Source organism: Telmatherina bonti (genome assembly GCF_933228915.1).
Source record: "Telmatherina bonti genome assembly, chromosome: 11".
In the NCBI taxonomy this organism is placed as follows: Eukaryota; Metazoa; Chordata; class Actinopteri; order Atheriniformes; family Telmatherinidae; genus Telmatherina; species Telmatherina bonti.
Window position 1 is genome coordinate 22,269,262 of NC_136629.1, and position 17,753 is coordinate 22,287,014.

The window sequence follows — 17,753 nt, forward strand, 5'->3', positions numbered from 1 at the left end:
CAGAAATCCACCTTTGAAACCTCCGAGTGAACCTTGGCAGTTTTCCTAGTCAGATCTTTTGATGATTGAATTCCAGTATATAACTCACTGGCTGCCAGACATCTGCGAAAACAATGGCTGGCAGACAGTGAGTTAAAAGAGTCATTAAAATGGACATAAAGTTTTCAAGCTCTGCAACATCTTTAAAATTGATCTTGTGGTGTGATTGCTAAAGAGTAATGCCAGTGCAGTTATCATTCTAGCTGTTCTAGACAGTGAAAAGCTCAGTAGCTAAAAGTGACCACGTGGTGGAGGAGTTGGTCACACATGCAGTGTGTAGTCTGCTTCTGTGTACAAAGTCGTCATTATAAATGATGCTATTTGAATTTTGTCACAAGAAGGAGAAAACAAGACAAAAGACTATAACTTGAAAAAAACAAACAAACATTAAATATGTCGCTTACCTACCAGCTTAATGATATCAAACATTTGTGTGTGTTGTCCCACTTATCTATGTGAGCGCTGCGTTCATGTCCCGCCTTCGTGGGATCTCTCCTGTGACGTATCCAAATAGTAAACTTTTTTTTCTCCCCCAAAGTTATGCAGCTGTGGATCAACAACAACTTCATACAAGCAGTATAGACGCCGCTGGGTGATGCTGCGTTTTGTCAGATGCTGAATCGTCCGGGGTTTTTTTTTGACGCAGTCTCCACAAAGTTTAACGTTTCCACGCTGTTGCGTTGCGGGACAAGAGAGCACCAGTCGTGAGACGTGTCCACGTTGCGGCAAATATGTCACACTTCGGCTGGTTTAAAGTTTTTCTCTCGACAACAGCTGTAGTCATTCTTCTGGGTAATTCGGTCAGCGGTAAGTTATTTGTTTTCTTTGGGGGTGTTGTGTTTTTCCGAGCTGACTGCAGGAACCTCAAAGTAGCAGTTGAACCTCGGTCTTTCTGCGCAGCAAAACTTCAATAATGGAATTAATCAGACTTTGTTTAGCAACATCCACAGAGATTAGTGCACACCAGAGTAGTTCAGAGGTCATAGATAAGCTGATAAGAGTAAACGAGTCAAAGTCCTTTTAGTGTGGAGTAAAATGTGATTCTAAAAGTCATTTAATTTGGAAAAAAATTAAATGTAGCCACTAATAAAAGAAAAAAATGGTAAAGATATTAAAAATAATTTTGTCATAGTGTTAAAAAGGTAAAGGGTTTACCAAAAAAATCTCGACATATTTAAAAAGCTTGGTTTCACATGATTAAGTTTAGTCACTTGTGATTGTCCTGGAATTTTCCTGTCATTTTGTTATAAACTGTCAACAATCTTTTAAAGAGTAATGAGCTTAGCCCTTTAGCAATGAAAATGTAAATGGGATAGTCATTTGACAGTTTTTCTCATGTTATTATGAAATATCAGTTACTTGAAAAAGCATGCTTCCGACTGGTTCAAGCATTTAGACAAATTTAATAAAGCAGATTTCAGTCCCTTTGTATAATGTTGTGTCACAGCATTGTGTGGTTTAACATGCACACCATCATTCCCAATTTTCCAATAGTGTACTGCTAATGATACATTCACAACCTAACATTTCCTTCTGGAAACAGGTCAACATTCCAGGAGCCGCTTTCGTCGACCAACCAGGACTTCAGAGCCTGTGGTGATCCCGCGCCACGTTTCTACAGTTTACCTGAGCAGAGATGAGCTCAGAAGGTTGCAGTTCAAGCCCACCATCCCCTCCATCCAGCTATCAGAAGAAAATGAAGCCAAATTCAACTGCTCCATAGACATCCCTAATGCAAGGCTGGACCCCACCATCGTCTGGAAGAAGAACGGCGAGGATCTACCCACAAACATTCATGTGGTGATCAATGATCTCAAAACTCTGGCAGATGGGGTCACGACTCATCTTTCGACTGTCATGTATGTGGTGATCTAAGGCAATAAGAAAACAAATGGACAAAAATTGGAATATAATTAATGATGTGCACTTATGATCTGCATTGCAGCATTAATAAGGTGAAGAAAGCGGATGCTGGAGAGTATCGCTGCACACTGAGTATCGGCAATGAGATAAAAATGTCTCAGCCGGTCATTCTAGAAGTTGAAGGTGTGTTTTAATCATAAGATGGGACTCAAATAATTTTTTTCACATTGTTGTTAGATTTTCATATTTTCTTTGATCTGTTTGCAGGTCTGCCTACATTTACTCAGCAACCAGAGGATGTGAACGTAACACGAAGCAAGCCTTTCACCTTGTCTTGTGCGGCGGAGGGACCTCCAGAACCTGTCCAAATCCGTTGGTTTCGTAACGGAGTACCTGACAGTGACTATCATAACTCTCCCAGCAGCTTCTCCGTGTCAGGTAGGACCCTGACCACACTGTCCAGTCTGCTGTCTCATCTACCTTGAAGCAGCTTTTTTCCTCTCTGCTTGCTCCCATTGAGGGGTGAAAATTGAGTGTAATTTCTTTCTGTTCCTCTTACACATTTTTGACTGCAGATGTCTGACTAACATATTGTATCAGTGAGAAAGAGGCTGAAAATGGAGTTGTGGTTTAACAAATCTATTGTTTTTTTTCTTTTGTCAGCCTGCTAAAGAAGTTATTTTTATCACATTTTTCTTACAGCAGAGCTAGCTACTGCATTTTGCTTTTAGGAGCATATTGTATGAGAAAAATATTACAACATTATAGCTTGTAAACCCAACAAGTTTCCTTCAGTAGAAAACCAGTATTTCTGACTGGTAAAGAGTTGCTAGGATCTTTGCTTGCAACAAAGCGTGGATTTAGTGTACCACTACCTATTCAGTGGTTTCTATTCTCTCTTGTCTCTGCTGCGTCAGCATCCATACCTTGCTTACTGCAGAAAGATTTACCACCATGGTGCATGGTTGAATGGTTAACAGCAGCCATTCATGCATGGTCATTGCTTTTTGTAACACTGATTTGTTAGCTGTTTATTGAATACAAGTGGATCATCAGTGTTACATGTGTGGAACTACCACACCTGCTGTAAGCCCCATTACAGTAAAGATACTTGGTTTAAAACAGACAGGTTGGGCATTCTTTAGCAGCAGTATGGATAATTTACACTAAGCTTGTTTCATAGAGGAATAACATTAGTTATAAGAGATGAGAAATGCAACAACATTTCCTAGAGTGTGGTGATAAATCTGAAGCGTTGTTACGACCCCTGTGGAGTCTAGGGGTTTAAAAAAGGGATGGTAACATAAAACAGAACAAGTAACTAAAAGTTCACCAGTAAACTTATTTACAAATAGGTGAATTTACCAAAACAATAAGGGATAACTCAAAACTTCCCAATACGAAAGAGATAACTTTCTTAATACGATAACACAAAACCCAAACAGCTCTGTAATCACAGACAAAAATACTACAAGTTCTGTAACTCTACAGCAAGTCAAAAAGTCCCAGAAGGCAAAACCTCAGCAAAACCCACAAACAGTACAACAGTGGCAAACTGTGTCACACTCAAACACAGCTGCCCTGAATGAGGTTGATGACGTCCATTAAATAGGAGAGTGGCGGAGGAGGTAGCCAATGAGCCTTGGTCCTGAAAAGTCCTCCACCAATCCTAAAGCACCAAGGGTAGAGGCTGAGATGCGGAAGGCTGGCCAATCCTAGTCTTGTGCGGGTGTTGGGACATCTTCCTCCACATTCCAGCAGGCTTGGGCCGTAACAAGCGTCAAGCACCGGATGTTTTGAACTTAGGTTTGTTTCATGGGCTAAGCATATTATGAGTTAATTGGTAAGCTTAAGAGGTTCCATATGTTATATTTCATTGACTGCAAACAGAACAAGGCCAAACATGTTTTCCGTCATAAAAACAAGCTAGGCCAACCAGCAATTAGCTGCATCCTTACATGTAGCGGACAGATGTTAGAGGGCCAAAGATCCGCTCCTCTAATTCTGCTAATAAAAATGTTTTGTTTTTTAAAAAAAAACAAAACAAAACATAAAAGTATTAGAAAAAGCTTCTCACAACTGAACCAAACCAAATACCAAGAGTTTACTAACTTATAATAAGAAACTCAGAGTACAGTCTTCCATTAAGAGTAATTTAAAGAAAATAAACTGGAGCAGGACTAAAATTAGAAAGGATATAACATTCTTTTGAAGTAGGTTCCTGTAAAGTAATCGCAAGTAGTCAGTGTCTAACTTTTAGTAGAAAGCAGTCTTGGAGATGGAGCACTGTGTAACAGGAAAATAGAAACCATGTTACAGAGACAATTAGATGTGGTGTGGTAGATGGTTGGTGGATGTGCTCAGGCTTTCTACTGTAGATGGGATATTAATCTTTTTGACTTTGTGCTGCAGCTTTGAATGTGATGCATTTGAATGAGTTGAACTTGTGTATTTCACATTGTGCAATTCATGAATAGAATTTTATTGTTGTTGACTCTTTTGTGGTGTTGGCTTTACAGCTGTGATGCAGCTTCATGCAGGTTTTTTTCCATCCAAAATTATTCACTTCAACCTTATGCCCAACTCATTTCAACACATGGCATCCTTACATGTTATATCACTGGATGAATGAAGAATATCCTTCAACTGGAATAATTGCAACCATTTCTAAAATGTAACTTGTCTTTAAAAATGGACACTGCTGTCGTGGCTCCAGCTGCTCTGATCTTTAAAGCAAACATTTGTTATTAGAAGCGTGCTCTAACCCCTCATTTACAGTTTGCTGCAGGCTACGTTTTCTCTCCGCTCCCAGTGAATAGTAACATGCTCAGTAGCTGAAGGGGTTAAAAGTTTAGAGTTGTGCTTTGGTCCTGCATGTGCAAGGGCCCTGGTAGTGAGGGAATGGGGGTCTGCACAGGGAGTCTGTTCGGGGGTTGGATCGGTACACAAAGGCCTCTTTGACATGACGGCCCACTATCCAACAGGGAGGGACTGAACACAGAGGCTGGCAGGCTGCAGCAGAGCTCTGTGCAGCACCAAATATTGGCATAACAGGGCAGTGTAAACCCACTTCTCTGCATACTCACTTCATGCATACTGTCAGTCTGTAGGGCCCCTCGTTCCTGAGAGGGTGGTACTAGTGATAGTGCCTCTGTTATGATTTTTTTTCCTTCCTTTTTCAATGAAAGACATGCACTTTTAAATAACATTGATAAATACTGGGGAAGTTTATTCTAAAAGGGATAACTAAAAAGCTGATTAATACTTATTTTCAAAACTGTATAAACTTTGTACGTCCATATCGAAGTGTTTAAAAAGAAGACAGCAAGACATTCTTTTTGTTCTTGAGGACATTTCACCTTTTAGCCAAGAAGCTCAGCTTTTGCTAGTAGGGAGCTAGTAGTGTTTAAACTTTTCACATTTATGTCTTAAGAGATAATAAGGTCACCTGATCAAAAACCGGTTGTCCAGTGTTTCTCAATCCTGGTCCTGGAGTACCACTACCCTGCATGTCTTAGACATGTTCCTACACCCACACAGCTGATTTGTATTAATGAGCTATCTCTTCAAGTTCTGTGGAAGCCCACTAACAAGACACTCATTTAATTTGAGTGTAAAAATAAGGTTACCTCTAAAACATGCAAGACAGTTGTACTTGAGGCCCAGGATTGAGAAACACTCTAGCACATGGCCCCAGGGAAGAGAGCCTGTTATTTTGGTCCTTAGTTCCCCTAAACATTTTTTTTTTCGAAAGCTGGTTAACACAGAACATCCAAACACAATACTCCACAAGCAACTCAGTGCAGCATATGATTAAACAACAGAATAATAAGCTTTTTTGGATTGAGACTTTATAGTCCATCTGCATCAAACAAAAAACGGACTTTCCTTTGATGGAATCTGCGAACAGAGAAAAGAGAACAGAGACAAAGAATCCATCTATGTTCAAATGGAAAACACCTCTGGCATCACTTCTCAGCAGTGCGGTCTTTGTGCTTTATACCTAAAACTGGCTCAGTAGCAATAAACAAAGGTGGAACTTGATGGAAGAAATGTGCCTATACAAGTAATCTGACTAAAATGCTGCAAATTTTGTTCAAAGCTAACAGACTAATTGAAAAATTGAAAAAAAGAATAAAAAAAACCCACATATGTATAAATATATATAGGTGTGTGTGTGTGTGTAAAAACAGGCTGTACAGGGAGCTGGACGATCCTCAAGTCTGAAAATTAGAGGGTACTACATCCACATTGCAGGACTTTCACATTATGGACGTTGGTTGTTCCAACCCACTATAAAACTCGTTGCAGTTTTCACACAACTGGCCAAGTTGTTCCATTTTACTATTATGTTGTTAATTTTTGTTTTATTTACTTTCTGCCCAGAATGAAAGCAGAAATGATAGTTCATGACTTTGATTCATTTCCTTTTTCCAAAAAATACCCAACTTTAAAAAGAAATGTTTTTATAAGAACATGACCTGTCACACAGGGAAGGTTCTCTTCCAGCATAAACCCCAACTTTGTGAATAGAAACATCATGGCTACATTAGTTCAGTGTAGCGCCTCTTGTCTCCCACGGGGAGTTAACCTCATCATTACCACCAGGTTGCTGACATTCCAGTTGGTAGTGAAGAGATTAAGTTGCGTCGACTGAATGTGGCGTTATAAAAGTTTTGTGTTATCATTTCAATTTGACCATGGCCGCAGTAGCTACATGATGCTACTGATAGGAAGTCGGCTTCAACCCAAAAGAAGCCGACTTCCTATCAGTCTGTGAGAGGGAATGTTATTGCATAGTTAAACTGGGCTGGGAAATGAGTTTGGGATCTTCAAGAAATTTTCCTGACCACTGTTTTCATTTTATTTATTTGTAAAAGTATAACCCCAAGCCTTTAAAAGGAAACACTCGGACATGCTAGATTTCCAAAGTGGCTCAACCGTCTGTATTTCATGCAGGTTGCAGGGAGCTATTTGGTAATTCTGTTTAAACAGTGTGGCCGGTAATGCACTGCTGCATTTCTGTAATTCTCTCAGTTGTTCAGGTTTAATTCATGAGAAGTATAAGAAGTAACCAATAAATTTGAAGATTCAGTCTGTTAAAATGAAGCTCTTTTGTGCGTCGTTGCAGAGTCACACACTTTGTACTCTAACGAGGTTATGACATTCGGCAAAACATAAACAAATCATCTCAAGTAATTTCCAGTCATCTCTCACAGGCGGCTGTGTGATAAGCTTTGTTACATGTTTCCGAGATGGAGACACTGGAAAACAGAGCACAAAAGAGACATTATTTAACAGCTGTCCCGGGCCTATTCGAGCTGGGCTGATCTGTGGCTGTTGAAAGAGGGAAATTGTGTGTTGGAGGAGAAAAGACCTTGCAAAAGGATTTCTACTACTGCGTAACATAGGAAATATTAATTTGAGCTCTGTACATGAAATTAATGTTGCGTGAACTGTTTGGGTGTAATGAAGGAGTGAGTCCTCCCTAAACTTTTGTCTCTTTTTTTTTTTTTTTTTTTTTTTTTACACAATCTCTCACATTCTTTTGGTGAGGCTGGCATTGCACTTCTTCAGACTGGCCTTTGACTCAAAGATAAACCAGGTTGTTTGGGTTAAATGCAGAGAACAGAGACAACATTTAGGGTTTCACACAGTATTGTTGTGAAATACTGATTGAGTTTTATGTGCTATTTTGTCCTCGCCAATGTTCCAAATGCAGGTGTCGATGAGTTCACTCGCTTTAGCTGTGAAGCTGTCAACACCAAAGGTGTCACCACATCAAAAGAAGCAAATATCAACATTAAAGGTAAAACAGCAGCGTTGTAGGGTTGTGCTCTATGTTTTGAGACTCTAAGGATGGAAATATAAGAGTTTTTCAAATGTTTTTTTCAAGTTCTTCCCAGTCCCGTGTCCAGTGTCACTGTAACAGTGAGGCAGTCCAACAAGCTGATGCTGAGCTGGAGTCCCGGACAGGATGGATTCTCTCCAATCACTAAGTGTCACATCAGGGTAATGCATATATCTGAACAACTACAGCTATCATTCTGCTTCATCAGATCAATCACCTGTTCTTTTTTCATCTAAGGTTAAAGAGGTGAGTCGAAGGAAAGGGGAAGTGATGACCACCAGATTAGTCAATGTCACCGTGCCCCCTTTTCAATGTGAAGTCCCCGGACTAAAGGCTATGACGTGGTACAACATGAGTGTATCCTGTAGTAATGAAGTGGGAGCCTCTCCTGTCACCATGTGGATCCAGAGCAACACCACAGAAGGAGGTGTGTTGGAGTTGGAGTGTTTCCATGTTAATTTTGCAGCCAGTTTAAACAGATTTAGATTCAACACTTTTTCTTCTTGGAAGCCAAGTTTTTAAGATCTTTAATAACATTTTTTAGTTCAGTTCTTCGGTCTGCAACGCTACATAATTGGGTCTGCTACTTTTCATTTCAAAATGTGCTTAATTTATGGGCAGCAGTACCTGCTCTGCTCTCAGCAGTTCCCCTCTTAGAAAAAATGCATTGTCCACTAAATCTGCTGTTTTTTTGATGGGTCATTCAGGAAATGGGAGTTTCCACTCTGAGAATGCACAAAGTTCTCACTGGGTGGAGCTGTTATGAATTTCCTTCCTAACTCCACCACTGGGTACATTTTAGTTAAACACTAGACGTGCTTCTCCAGGAGGTGACCACATACCAAACTGTAATCAAAGATTTCAGTAAAGGACTGTCTTGTTTCATTTTTCTTTTTTCTATTTGAAGTCTCATGACTTCATTAAGAGCATTACTCATGTCTTAACCCCTGTTTCTTATTGCTTTTTACATTCTCAGTGCCTTCAGTTTATCCCCAAAATGTTTCCGTTCAATTGAACGAGTCGTGGCTGGTAATCAAGTGGAAACCTCCTCCAGATGATAAGATAAATGGTATTCTACGTGGTTATGATGTAATTGTGAGACATGGTACAGATCAGAAAAAGGTAAGCTTTTCTGAAGCAAGGGAATTAGACATTTTCCATTCAATTTCAATTCAGCTTTATTTGTATAGCACCACTTCACAACAATGTTTTCACAGGACACACATCAGGTAGTTGAAAGCAACAAGCCTGCTGAATGACATTATGACCTTCCTGTGGGTTCATTACAAAACAACGCCTTTTATTTCATTTGCTAATTTTGTTGGTTGAATGGCAAGATAGTCAATTTTATTCCAATATTATCCGAGAATAATATTGCACCAATCATGCATCTTTAATTTTATCCTCTCTTTGCCTTTGCTTCTGTGCCAAAGGTCATCTTTCCTGTCATTTATGAACAGCAAATTTTTCCCACTTCTCTCAAAAATCCCCCCAAGAAACATAAAAGCCATTCACAACACAAGATTTTTCAATTCCTCATAGTAAATATTGTTGAATTCCATCAATCTTGAACATCAAATGCCCGATGAACTAATCCATAAAAGTTTTTGTGCATAGTCATCCTGCTCTTCCTGCCATAGAACTGTGTCACACAGTAGTGCTTCCTGTCTTTCCTTTATGTGCTGTATTTATCGGAAGCTGGTAGTATGAAAACTGTTCATCAGTAGTTTTCATTTTATCAGATGGTCATGAGTCATATGAGTGAGTGGAGAAGGAATACAATAGGTTGTGTACCTTAGACCTAAATATCCTTGGCATCCAGTCAGTCGGTGATGTTATTACAGTTGGGAATATGCACACACACTCAGACTCAAAGAATCGTTGAAGTGGAGAAATCAGAATAGTTGGAGCAGATTTAAATTCAGCATATAATACATTCTTTTGAGTAAGATTATGTCTTGTAAAAGTCATGCTGCCATAATTTTGTTTTGACTCTTTGACTGACTTTTTCCCAAAAAAAAAAAAAAAAAAAAAAAAAAAAAAAGTTGAGTGTTGCATGAAACTTGAACCACATGTTGGCCTCTGGGAGAAGTCACAAACGTGCTAGACATTAATCATGGGTTCAGCATCCCTGTCAGCACTTTGGTAAGGCAGAGTAGCACAAGATAATACTGTTCGGCGTTGTGAAATGTGTCTGTCACATGTTTCTTCACATTCAGTGCAGAAGCTTGTCCAGTAAGTTTGTTCCTCTTAAGAGGTTTCAATATATACAATAATCCCTGCTAGTCAGTTCCCTAGGACTAACCCAGGTTTTATACTGGAAATACCTACACAAATATCTCTACATGTTTTAGATGTTTTTCTTTGCTATTATTGTTATATTTTTGTATTTAATATCAATTGAATCAAACTAAAAGAAAGTTTGTTTTTAGGTGTTTCACAAATGCACAATTTTTTTTTTTAACATACTCTTCCATGCAGACAGGTCCCAACATGCTGTCTCTCTTTCTGTACTTGAAAATCGACCTTCTTTTTAGTTTAAGTTTAACTGTCCCATTAAAACTTGGCGAAGCCTCTACGTACTTCTGGCAGCTTTGACTTTTCTCTGCACAAAGACAATAATTAACTTTTACACATCATTTTAAGAGAAAAGATATTATGGCACAAAGCACAGTCCATATTCTCAACATTTGGTTGTTTTGTTATTTCAGGTTCACACAGATGCTACCACAGCCTTTGTACCTGTGAAGGAATTCAACACAACCTACAGTGTGGAGGTGGCTGCATGCACACAAGCAGGGAGCGGCATGGTCAGCCCACGAGTCTCGTTCTTTGTGCCAGAAGACAGTGAGCTATTCTATTGTTTTATCTCCTCATCTCATGATCTGTAAACTTTTAACTTCATAAACTAACCAAAAATCTCACAACCAGGGATATACTTCAAATGTATTACATTAACTTTGAATATTAAATAAGTAAAATGAACGAGGTCTCAAAATGATGTAAATATACCCACGATGACTGGCATTTTGCAACTTATTATTATTTATTTAAATCAAACCAAGCCAAATTATAGCTGCACAGTGGTGTGGAGAGTACCTTGTGGCAAAAAGGAGTTTGCATGTATCTATCTGCATTCATGGATTCTCTGCATGTAATCTGGCTTTCTCCTTTCATTCAAAACCATATATGTTAAATTGACATGTTGTGCCTAGCTGATTCTGAATCGACTCTTAAAGAGTAGGTGTGAGTACACGGTTGTTTGTCTCTTATGAACTTGTGATTACTTGGACTCAATTCCAACTCCTACATAACTCTGAACAAGAATAGAATAGGTCATATCAGAAAATGCAGAAGTATTTTATGAAAAACGTAGTACACCTTTCGTGCCTCCATCAATAGAAAGCCATACAGACAGATTATTGATAAGTTCAAAACTTTCAAGGCAGTTGCCAGTCTTGCTGCGAGTTGTTGTTTCAATAAGTTCACCTCAAAATTGGGCTGTGCCATGCTTAAAAAAACAAAACAAAATCAATAACAATAGGGGCCTGCCATGCTTCGTATGGCTCGGACCCTAAAAACACACACACACACACACACACACAAAACCAAACACAAGCTATATCTCAGACAAATTGTGGTCAGTTCATCAAAATTTTAAATTTATGATGGTACAGAAAAAGACTAAACAAGTATCTTTTGTTTGGCAAGGTTGCAGGAGAAGCTTCTTCTCTACAAAAAGAACATGAAAGCATTGCTTAGGTTTGCAAAAAATAATAAGATTCTGTCTGTGACAATATTTTTTAGATGGATGAGACCAAAGTGAAGTTAAATGGCTATAATTCACAGCACAGTATTTACTGAAAACCAAACCTATAATAGTGGTACAAACACTCATACCAACTGTCAAACATGTTGGTGGAAGACTGATGATTCGGGCTTAGTTTGATTTATCAGTACCTGAAAACCCTGTAGGCTGAGACTTGATTACATACTCCTCTTTATAAGTATTTTAGAGTCAGATGTGAGACCATGTCTAAAAGCTAAAGCTTGGTTAAAACTGGATAATAAAAAAAAAACAGGAAAATATTCCCAAACACAGCAGGATAATAATAAAAAAAAAAGAACTAAAATGCTGGAATGACCCATAAACCAAACCTCAATCTAGCTGAAATGCTCTTCCTGTTCACAAACAAATGCCTGCAAACCTCAATAAATTGAAATATTGTTGTGAAGGAAACTGGACCAAAGTTTCCTTCACTACAATGTGGATAACCTCATCCAGGAAGTACTTCAAGTTCTTACTGCTAAAGGAGGTTCTATAAAGTATTGAATGGTGGATACATACTGAATCTGTGTGTTAGCTGACTGTATCTTTTAATAAATCATGATAGTGAGTAATATATGTCATGTATTGCTTATCTGAGGATGATAATGATAATTATATCTTTTTAAGTAAAACTTAAGAATTAAGTGGTCATAATTGTCACATTTTAGTGTACATAAAAATATAATATTTATCTTACAATACATGTCTGCCTTACATTTGTCTTCTCACCTTGTGTTATAAAGGCTGTTTCAGAGGCTGTTCTTCAGGCTCATTGTGCTTTTATTGCTCAGTTGAGCTATTAAAAACTGTGACGTCAGTTTTTTGTCTTTTTTTTAATCTTGTGCTTAGTGAAATCAATAACAGATTCATTGTAAGCCATTAAACATATTTATGGATATGACACTAAAACCTAAATTTTGATATAAAAGATCACTTATTTTGCCCATCAGATAACTAATCCTGTTATTTTTTTCTATATCTGAGTTTATGAAATTTGTTTTTATGAGCTTTTATCATGTTTCTTCTTTTGCCCTGTCTTAGAATCAGTGGTTTCCCCCTCATCCAGTCCTGAAACAGTGGTCACGAACTCTGTCTCCGTTGTGCTGGCTGTGGTGTGTGCCGTCTGCCTTGTTCTGCTAATCTTCTGGGGGGCGATCTGTTTACACAACAGGACTTCTGACTCTTATTTTTGGTATGCTCAAAATTGCCAACCAATCACTGACAGTTCTCTAGATATGATTCTCCTTAGAGTTGCTGTTGGTCTGTGTTTGCTATGTAATTGGTGGTGACATCACTTTTTACTGGCAGGTGGTAAAACATTTTTTCTTTGGACTTTGCAGCTTAATTTAATAAACTGTTTTTCTTCCTCTTAGTCACCACTGTCTCTATCAGAGGCTGGTTGTAACTGCGCAGCTGTTAATTCTCTGGTGTTTTTCAGTTTCGAGGCTGTGACTCACTCTTGTGTCTCAGGAAATGGATAGAAATGTGTCACTGACTGCTGCACAGATAAGGAAAAGGTTTAATTCTAAAGTCAGGAAGACAACAGCACAGAAGTCTTACTTGCGATGACCACTGCTTTGCCTGAACCTTGGCTTGTTTGTGTATTTGTTTTTTACCAGATTTGCGTAAAACTAGTGCGGTTTTTCTCCTTTCCCCTGTCTCCCTCTGCAGGTGGATGTTTAGAGGCAGAGAAAAGCAGCAACCTGTCATCGAGTACACAAACCAAAGGTCCTACAATAGATCAGCAGTATCAATAACACGTATGTTCATGAAAAGTGAGAATAGTATAAATGTTTACCTCTTATGTTGACTGATTTTAAACAAATCTGTTGTTCTTCTTGGTCGCAGTTGGGAACCTTGGTGTTAGTGAAGAACTCCAGGCTAAACTTCAGGATGTAATGATATTAAGGTCCTTGCTTTCAATAGGAAAAATTCTGGGAGAGGGTAAGCAAGCCATGACATATCAGTCATATTTATCTTAATATTTATTCTAAAAATGCATTGCTTGTGGGATAAAAAAAACTTCTGGTGTGGTTGAATTGTGCACCAGGTGAATTTGGATCTGTGGTTGAGGGACATCTAAGACAACAAGATGGCAAATCTGAAAAAGTTGCTGTGAAGACGATGAAACGTGAGTCCCGTGTTTTTGACTGATTTTATATATTCATTAACTTCTAAACAAACGGGGGGAGACCACTTTAATTTTCTCATTAAACAGTGGATAGCTTTTCGCAAAGGGAGATTGAAGAGTTCCTGAATGAAGCAGCCTGCATGAAAGACTTCAATCATCCTAACGTCATCAAACTGCTTGGTGAGATGTTCAAATTACCTTAGAAATATTGTAGATTCTTCACTGTTTTTTTGGACCCTCTTCATCGTTATTTATTTGCGCTGACTTGTCCTTTTTAAGGTGTGTGCTTGGAAGTAGGCAATGGACATTTCCCTAAACCAATGGTCATCCTCCCATTCATGAAGTACGGAGATCTACACAGCTTCTTGCTGCGCTCACGCCTAGGAGATAGTCCAATAGTAAGCTTTTAGCCAAAATCCAAACGGCATATTTTACTGAATATTTTCAATTAGACTAAACAATAAAACTGTATGACTACATTACATGTCTGTAGGTTGTTTTATTGTTGTTGTTGTTTTGTTTGTTTGTTTGCACAGTTCTTACCCACTCAGACACTCCTAAAGTTCATGATTGACATCGCTTCGGGTATGGAGTATCTCAGTGAGCGTAACTTTCTGCATCGTGACCTGGCGGCACGAAACTGCATGTAAGTTGCTTGATTTCTGTTTTATATGCAGTTGCAGCAGACTTAAATAATTAATCTTCTGTTACAGGTCAAAGTAATACGCTTTTGGTGAAAAACAATTTTCTATTTAGAACTTATTTCTATAATTTAGTTTTCCTTTTTCACACTTTTTTTTGTCTTACAGGCTGCGTGATGACATGACGGTATGCGTGGCAGACTTTGGGTTATCTAAGAAGATTTACAGTGGCGATTATTACCGGCAGGGCAGAATAGCCAAAATGCCTGTAAAGTGGATTGCAGTGGAAAGTCTGGCAGACAGAGTCTTTACCGTAAAGAGTGATGTGGTAAATAAAAAAATGCATGTTTTTCAGTAAGTCTGGGGAAAAACACCGGCATTCTCTTAAAGCAGAACTGGTTCCTTGTGATTGGTCTCTGGTAATTTGTGTTGAACAACTGGAGAAATTCATAACTTTTCATCTGAAATCTGAATCACCTTCCCTTTATATGTTTTTACTGTTATCTGGTGATTTGTTAATGTTACTTCTCTTAAATTATTATTTTAATTGATATAGTTATAATATTTTTTTAATTCATCAGTGTGTGTTTCAGTTTAGGCTTTTTACCATACGTAGTAACTAGTTTTGCAGTTTTATAGATTTTAATGAATAAAGCATAATTTTGTCACGCTGTCAACAGCACTTAACTGGCTCAATATTTCCAAAGCTTTTTATGATAGTGAATATAAACTTGATTATCAAAGAAAGTAGTATTGTCGACTACATGTTTCTATATTACATGATCCGATATTCTGTCTCATGTAGTGGGCGTTTGGTGTTACCATGTGGGAAATTGCTACACGAGGTATGACACCGTACCCAGGAGTCCAGAACCATGAGATTTATGACCATCTTGTTGAGGGTCACAGACTGAAACAGCCCCCAGACTGTTTGGATGAACTGTAAGCACTTCTTTTTTAAGAGACAAATACATTTGGTTTGAATCTTTTGAGTTAAAATATGCTAAGAGTTAAAAACTGAGTATATGACTAAAACTAAAATGTATTTGGCCACTGTTTAAGGCCGTGGGACAGTTACAAGAAGGGAAGAGGACATCTATGCATTCAAGTCCTGAATGTTGACAGCTCACTGTTTTGCAATTATTCTGATGTGCAAAACCCAAAGGATGACATTATGTTTGCTTTCTTGGTTTGACTTTGCAGGATCTTAATTATGACAAAGTTGAAGCGTTTTTTTTATTAAGTTGGTTGGATCATAAAAAAGGAATAAATAAATATAATGTTATTTCTCTTACAGCAAACTACTCATTTTGTTAAACTTTGCTGGCTGGTTCATCACTGCCATCTGCAGTGAAGACAGAAACAAAGTTAAGATTTTACTGAAATAAAATACATTAATGCTAGATTTTTTTTTTTTTTACCGTATCTAGGTATGAGATCATGTACTGCTGCTGGAGAGCTGATCCAGTTGACCGACCCTTGTTTCCTCAACTGCGGGAGATGTTGGAAAAGCTTGCAGAAAAACTTCCAGAGTCTTCCAGCAAAGAAGACATCATTTATTTTAACACCAGTTTTCCTGAAGAGGATCCTGATGGGCCAGCACTTCCTGCAGAGCAGCAAGTGTTCAGCTCATTCCCTTCTTGCAGCTGTCAGGCTGCAGAAAGTACAGTAGTTACTGCAGACATTCATGGGTCCCTCGAGAACAATGATGAAGATGCTGACAGTGATCGTTACGTGGTGGTGATCTCCTCCAATCCCTCCATGCGATTCCCTACAGTGGACACTCCTCTTTTGTCAGAGGATACTTTAAATCGGACAGATGGCAGTACGGTTACAGATGCGTCGACAATGGATCACAGCTCAAGTGACACTTCATGCCTCCTATAATGTTTATTTTCTTTCCAGCAGATCCAAATTGTGATAAAACTCTCACCAAGGTTTGTCAGTACTAAAATTTTTTGCCTCATGGCACTGGGAGCACCTTTACACTTCCTATTGTGACTGTTCCTTAGTATTGTTTTATATGCAATTGATGCTTCTCATGGACAGCTTGCATTTCAGTGTCAGGAATACTTTGTCACCATCAAACTTGTTAATGCACATGCTTCATAAGCTTAAGATACACTGAACTGTGAAACCCTTTACTGTCTCTGTTCTGCGTTACAATGTAAATATAGAAATGTACAGAAAATGGACAGGAAAAGTATTTTATTGTAGAAATAAATATTCACTCCATTGAATATCATTTGATCCAGTGTTGTAACTTAATAAAGTTGGGGGGAAATGATCAGATATTTCACTTTCCTCTAAATAAACAAATTTAAAAAAGGTTATAAAGGGGTTTTTTTGTGGGAGGGGGCAATTTTTAAGAATTATTTTATCCCAAAATTATGTCCTGTTCATTTTAGTCATTTAAATAGTCATCTGTGTCAGCTCTACTACACCTCAAACCTTTTTTTCTTCATTTTATTCTGTTGATAAATTATAATGAGATGTTACAATCTAAAGGAAATAATTTACCAAGTTACCACTTCTACAGAAAGTATATCAAAATGTGAATTTACCCTAAATTATTATGTAAGTTTTAATTTAAATGAACAGCACTGAAGTGTTGTGAGAATGTAAATTTACCTATTGGATTAAATGTGTTCTTGTTCTGGATGGCCATGAATAGGTTTTTAATCATTCATATAATTTGTGCATTAACATTCAACATTAAATCAACATTTTGTTGTTCAAGAAGTTTTACACAATTTCCAGTTAATTTGTTACTTCATTGCAAATGCATTGGTATCAAAGTCTGCTGTGTTTTATTCAGGCTGAAAATGGCTGTAAAGTAGGTGCACAACATAATGTATGTAAATATTGTTAAACTATACATTTTCAGTTTCATGAAGTCAATTATTATTGATAAATGATAATGTGCTTATTAAAAGCTGAATTTCATACATTTCTCATCATAGTTATACTTACAATGTAGGCTGCTGTGTTAGAAAGTGTGATAAGAAAATATTAATAATATTAAGTAAGCAAAAGTCCAAAGAAGCATCTGTAAAAATGCTAAACTAATCAATATGAAATTACTAAATCATTTTTGTCTCTTATGAAATGTTGGATTTAATTAAAATACCTATTTAATATGTACTGATTCCCATACTGTGAAATATTTCAGCATATCCTTGTGTGTTGTCTATCCTATTAGTTTTCACATTGCCTTTTTATGAAGCTAATAGCCCAAAAACATTAAAACTGTCCACTGAATTTAAAAGAAAAAGAATGAAGTCATTGTTATTTTCTGACAGTGTAGCAATATAGCTTTCCGATGGATTTGTAAATGAATTCTTAATTTAGGATTGATTTATTTATACAATAGAGAACAGGGGGGGGGGGGGGGGGGGG

The 17,753-nt window shown here is 37.8% G+C and overlaps 1 protein-coding gene across 1 annotated transcript; it reads left to right on the plus strand.

Annotated features, from left to right (window-relative positions):
* The first annotated feature begins 602 nt into the window (after window positions 1-602).
* On the plus strand, window positions 603-17,502 carry mertka (c-mer proto-oncogene tyrosine kinase a). Its single transcript, XM_079249243.1, has 19 exons — window positions 603-846; window positions 1,583-1,898; window positions 1,985-2,085; window positions 2,170-2,340; window positions 7,625-7,711; window positions 7,799-7,914; window positions 7,991-8,180; window positions 8,730-8,875; window positions 10,465-10,600; window positions 12,624-12,774; window positions 13,254-13,342; window positions 13,431-13,526; window positions 13,633-13,713; window positions 13,801-13,893; window positions 13,993-14,111; window positions 14,250-14,359; window positions 14,523-14,682; window positions 15,160-15,296; window positions 15,785-17,502. Exons 1-19 carry the CDS (start codon window positions 771-773, stop codon window positions 16,239-16,241), a joined length of 2,832 nt encoding a protein of 943 aa, XP_079105369.1. The 5' UTR covers window positions 603-770; the 3' UTR covers window positions 16,242-17,502.
* The last annotated feature ends 251 nt before the right edge of the window (window positions 17,503-17,753 follow it).

What these genes read in the sequence shown, in the direction of transcription:
- mertka (XM_079249243.1), top strand. Translation starts at nt 771, where the DNA reads ATGTCACACTTCGGCTGGTTTAAAGTTTTTCTCTCGACAACAGCTGTA. An exon ending in ATGGTACAGATCAGAAAAAG is followed by an intron (nt 8,876 to 10,464) that starts GTAAGCTTTTCT and finishes TTGTTATTTCAG; the next exon opens with GTTCACACAGATGCTACCAC. An exon ending in GCCTAGGAGATAGTCCAATA is followed by an intron (nt 14,112 to 14,249) that starts GTAAGCTTTTAG and finishes TTGTTTGCACAG; the next exon opens with TTCTTACCCACTCAGACACT.